Below are 4,296 nucleotides of genomic sequence, written 5' to 3'. Positions count from 1 at the left end.
GGGCTTGCGGGCCGTGCGCGGCGGGGGCGGGGCTCGTAGGTGGGCCCAGTCTCGCGGCCCCCGGGACTGGAGGGAGGCGGGCAGAGGCCGAGGGAGATCTGGAAAATGCGGAAGCGCGATCCAGAGGTGGCAGAATTGGAATGGGCTTTGTGCGTTGGCCAGGGTCTCCCAAATTTAAATCGGTAGTTCACCACCACCTGCCCTAGTACTATTTCTCTTCGAATCGAGTAGCTTTTTTAAAAAAAACTTAAGCAAACAAAATTTCAAGAGAGATCTAACTCCTGAGCTACAAATAGAAAAATCAGTACTCTTCTTTATACAAGGGAACTGTACACATAAATACAACGGAAACAAAAGATATGAGTAATTCATGCTGGCTGCTGTTGGTGCTGAGAGGGGAGATTAGCCATGACTGGACAGGGGTTGAAGACGGGCTGACGCCATGCCGAGACTTCCTGGTGAAAGAGGCCGTGGGAACCTGGTAGTAGATCGCGTGTCCAAGCGTGTCCTGGAGATCAGGTGCAACTCCTAGCACCGCTCCGCCTAGATGGGGAAACTGAGGCCTGGAGAGACAGAGTAAATCTCAGCCTCACAAGAAGGAGGCCAGCCTAGAACCCAGGGTTTTGAATCCCAGCCTTCTCTTCCCACTGCACCGAACTGGCTCTGTGTACAGCCCATTTAATGCATTTATTTAGAGTTAGAGTCTCATTCTGTCGCCCAGGCTGGGGTGCAGTGGCATGCTCACAGCCACTGCAGCATCAATCTGCTGGACTCCAGCGATCCTTCTGCCTCAGCCTTCCAAGTAGCTGGAACCACAGGCATACACCACCCAGCTAATTTTTTTATTTATTGTAGAGATGAGGTCTTGCCAAGTTGCCCAGGCTGGTCTCGAACCCTTGGGCTCAGGCAATCCTCTCGCCTCCGCCTCCCAAAGTGCTGGGATTATAGCATGAGCCACCATGCCTGGCTAAAAGACATCTTTTTATTTTTATTTTTTGTTTTGAGTTGGAATCTCACTCTGTGTCGCCCAGGCTGGAGTGCAGTGGTATGCTCATGGCCACCCTAGCGACGACCTCCCGGGCTCCAGCGATCCTTCCGCCTCAGCCTTCCAAGTAGCTGGAACTATCGAAGTGCGCTACCATGCCCAGCTAATTTTTTATTTCCTATAGAGACAACAAGTTCTCGCCAAGTTGCCAAGGCTGGTCTCAAACCTGTGGGTTCAGGCAATCCACTTGCCTCGGCCCCCAAAATTGCTGGGATTACAGGTTGAGCCACCAAGCCCAGCCAGGAGACATCTTTTTAAATGGCAGGATCTGCTAACAATTCTACCTGGTTCTCTTAACCAGGAAAGTCAGTGATGAACCAAACCTCAACCTTGAAAAGCAACGCAGCAGCAATGAGCCTACATAGGACAAATAAATAGTATCTGTTAAGCCAGGTTGAAGGCAGGCAAATAGGCCTCCTCTCTGATCCCATTCCCAGTCCTCTGGGCTGATTTCGCATAACTCACTGGCAGCAGGAGGATTCTTTGTAGCTATCAGCATTGGCATCTTTTCACCAACAAACAACTGGACCGTGCAGGAAGCACACAAGAGGACCAGCGCTCAGCGTCAGGATCAGAGTTAGGGTTAAGGATAGGATTATGATCAGGGTGCTGACGTCTCTTTTTCCTGTTCTGGTGCCAGGCACCTAAGCATCTGCTCTCTTCCCCGCCACTTCCTTTTGTTGTGTTGCTCAAATACCTTCCTTGCTCATCTTCCATCTGTTCTATCCATGACTGAGAGTGGAACATTGACGTCTCCAACTATTACTGTGGGAATATCCATGTGCCAGGGATGGGGTGTTTTGGAGAGCAAGGGTGGCCATGGGTAGTTACGAGCCCCTGCACTGGCCTTGGGGCTGCTGCCGATGTGGAGGGCAGGGAGGGTGATGGAGCAGGGCAGCCCCAAACCAGGGCTCCATATCCGCAGAGTACCTCTGACGCGGGCTCCTGACATGGCCTTTCCAGGAGGTCATACACTCGGCCATAGAGTCAAGAGGACAGGATTGAGATCGTATTAATTGTGAACTTTGAAAGTACTGACGATGCTAAGCACTTTACACTGAATAAATCCACATGCTGCTGATGACGTGGGTTCTATAATTATTCCCATTTTACAGCTATGCACACTGCAGCACAGAGGTTAACTTATCTTTTTCCATTTTTTAAATTATGGTAAGCTGGGCTCGGTGGCTCAGCCTGTAATCCCGCGCCTTTGGGAGGCTGAGGTGAGTGGATTGCCTGAGCCCACGGGTTCGAGACCCGCCTGGGCAGCGAGACCTCATCTCTACAATAAATCAAAATCAGCCGGGTGTGGTAGTGCATGCCTGTAATTCTGGCTACTTGGAAGGCTGAGGCGGAAGGATCGCCAGAGCCCAGCAGGTGAGGCTGTGGTGGCTGGGAGCGGCCACTGCACTCCAGTCTGGGGGACTGAGTAAGACTCCAACTCAAAAAAATAAAAATAAAATAAATAAATTATGGTAAGATGCGCAAAACATGAAATTTGGCATTTTGACCATTATTAAAGCATACGGTGAGCTGAACTGAAGTGGTGACCCGAGGGGGTGTGAAGTACGGTCACACTGTTACACAGCTGTCACCACCAGCTATCTCCAGGACTCTTGTCCTCTTGCAAAACCGAAACTCTATATCCATAAAACAATTTCCCTTTCCCTCCTCCCATTCCCTCCCAGCCCCTGGCAATCTTCTGTTTTTATGATTTTGAAACATTTATAGCCACAAAATTTCCCCTGAGCATTGCTTTCACATGTACCCTGAGTTTTGGTGTGTTGTGTTTTTGTTTTCATTTATTTCTCAGTATTTTCTAATTTCCCTTGTGATTTCTTCTTTGATCCATCGAGGCTGAGGCTTAAGAGTGTGTTGTTGGATTTTTAATTTCCACAAATTTGTGAATTTTCCAGTTTTCCCTCCTCTGGTATTGACTTTTTTTCTTTTTTTGAGTCGGAGTCTCTCTCCGTCACCCAGGCTGGAGTGCAGTGGCATGCCCACAGCTACCACAGCCTTGACTTGCTGGCCTCAGGCAATCCTTCCACCTCAGCCTCTCTAGTAGCTGGAACTATAGATGCATGCCACCACGCCAAGCTAATTTTTTGATTTATTGTAGAGATGAAGTCTTGCCAAGTTGCCCAAGCTGGTTTTGAACCCCTGGGCGCAGGCAATCCGGGCCTGGCTCCCTCTGATATTCATTTCTAACCTCATTCCATTATGATCGGAGAAGCTACTTTATATAATTTCTGTCTTTTAAAATCTCCTGAGACTTAATCTGTGGCCTACCAAATGGTCGGTCTACCCTGGAGGATAGCCAACATGCACTTAGGAGAATGTGTGTGCTGCTGTTGTTGGGTGCGTCTGTTAGATCTGGTTGTTTCGTTGTGCTGCCCAAGTCTTTTGTTTCCTTGCTCCTCTTCCATCTGGCTGTTCTATTCATTGTTGAGAGTGGAATATTGACATCTCCAACTATTATTGTGGCACTATCCAGTTCTCAGTTCCAGTTTTTGCTCTATCTATTCTTTTTTTTTTTTAAGTCAAAGCCTCATTCTGTCACCCAGGCTGGAGTGCAGTGGCACGCTCACAGCCACCACAGCCTCGATTTGCTGGATTCAGAGGATTCTTCTGCCTCAGCCTTCCAAGTAGCTGGAACTACAGGCACATGCTACCACGCCTGGCTTGTTTTTGGATTTACCGTGGAGACGAGGTCTCACCAAGTTGCCCAGGCTGGTCTCGAACCCCCGAGCTCAGGCAATCCTCTCACCTCTGCCTCCCAAAGTACTGGGATGACAGGCGTGAGTCACTGTACCCGGGCTTTTCTTATTTTAAAGATGTGAGGTACAAGTCAGGATTAAATATATAAATGTGTTCTACATACAGGTGCAGTTTCGGCCTTCCACTGGTCCTCACTTAGTCTATTTTAGGATCCGGTGCCTTTCTGTCACTATTTACTTTGTGGTTACCATAGGTATTACATATACTATATTAAAGTTATATACAGGGTATGGTGGCTCATGCCTGTAATCCCAGGTGCTTAGGAGGCTGAGGCAGGAGGATCACTTGAGGCCAGGAGTTTGAGACCAGCCTGGACAACATAGCCAAACCCCCTCCTATATATTTTTGAAGGGAGGTTTGAGTTGGAGTCTCACTCTGTCACCAAGATTGGAGGGCAGTGGCACGCTCCTGGCCACCACAGCCTCGACCTGCTGGGCTCAAGTGATCCTTCTGCCTCAGCCGTCCAAGTAGCC

At 49.0% G+C, this 4,296-nt stretch overlaps 1 protein-coding gene across 1 annotated transcript in view; it reads right to left on the bottom strand.

Moving 5' to 3' along the window:
- The window catches only part of RNF114 (ring finger protein 114), a 16,015-nt gene extending 14,018 nt beyond the window's left edge, over positions 1-1,997 (bottom strand). Inside the window, exon 1 of the mRNA XM_008061950.2 lies at positions 1,877-1,997. Coding sequence (XP_008060141.2) covers positions 1,877-1,997 — 121 coding nt within the window. The remainder of the gene's footprint in view (positions 1-1,876) is intronic.
- Positions 1,998-4,296: the final 2,299 nt, after the last annotated feature.

This window comes from Carlito syrichta, unplaced genomic scaffold (genome assembly GCF_000164805.1).
Source record: "Carlito syrichta isolate Samal-C Ts95f unplaced genomic scaffold, Tarsius_syrichta-2.0.1 Scaffold305642, whole genome shotgun sequence".
NCBI lineage: Eukaryota > Metazoa > Chordata > Mammalia > Primates > Tarsiidae > Carlito > Carlito syrichta.
This window is presented reverse-complemented; position numbering and strand designations above follow the sequence as displayed.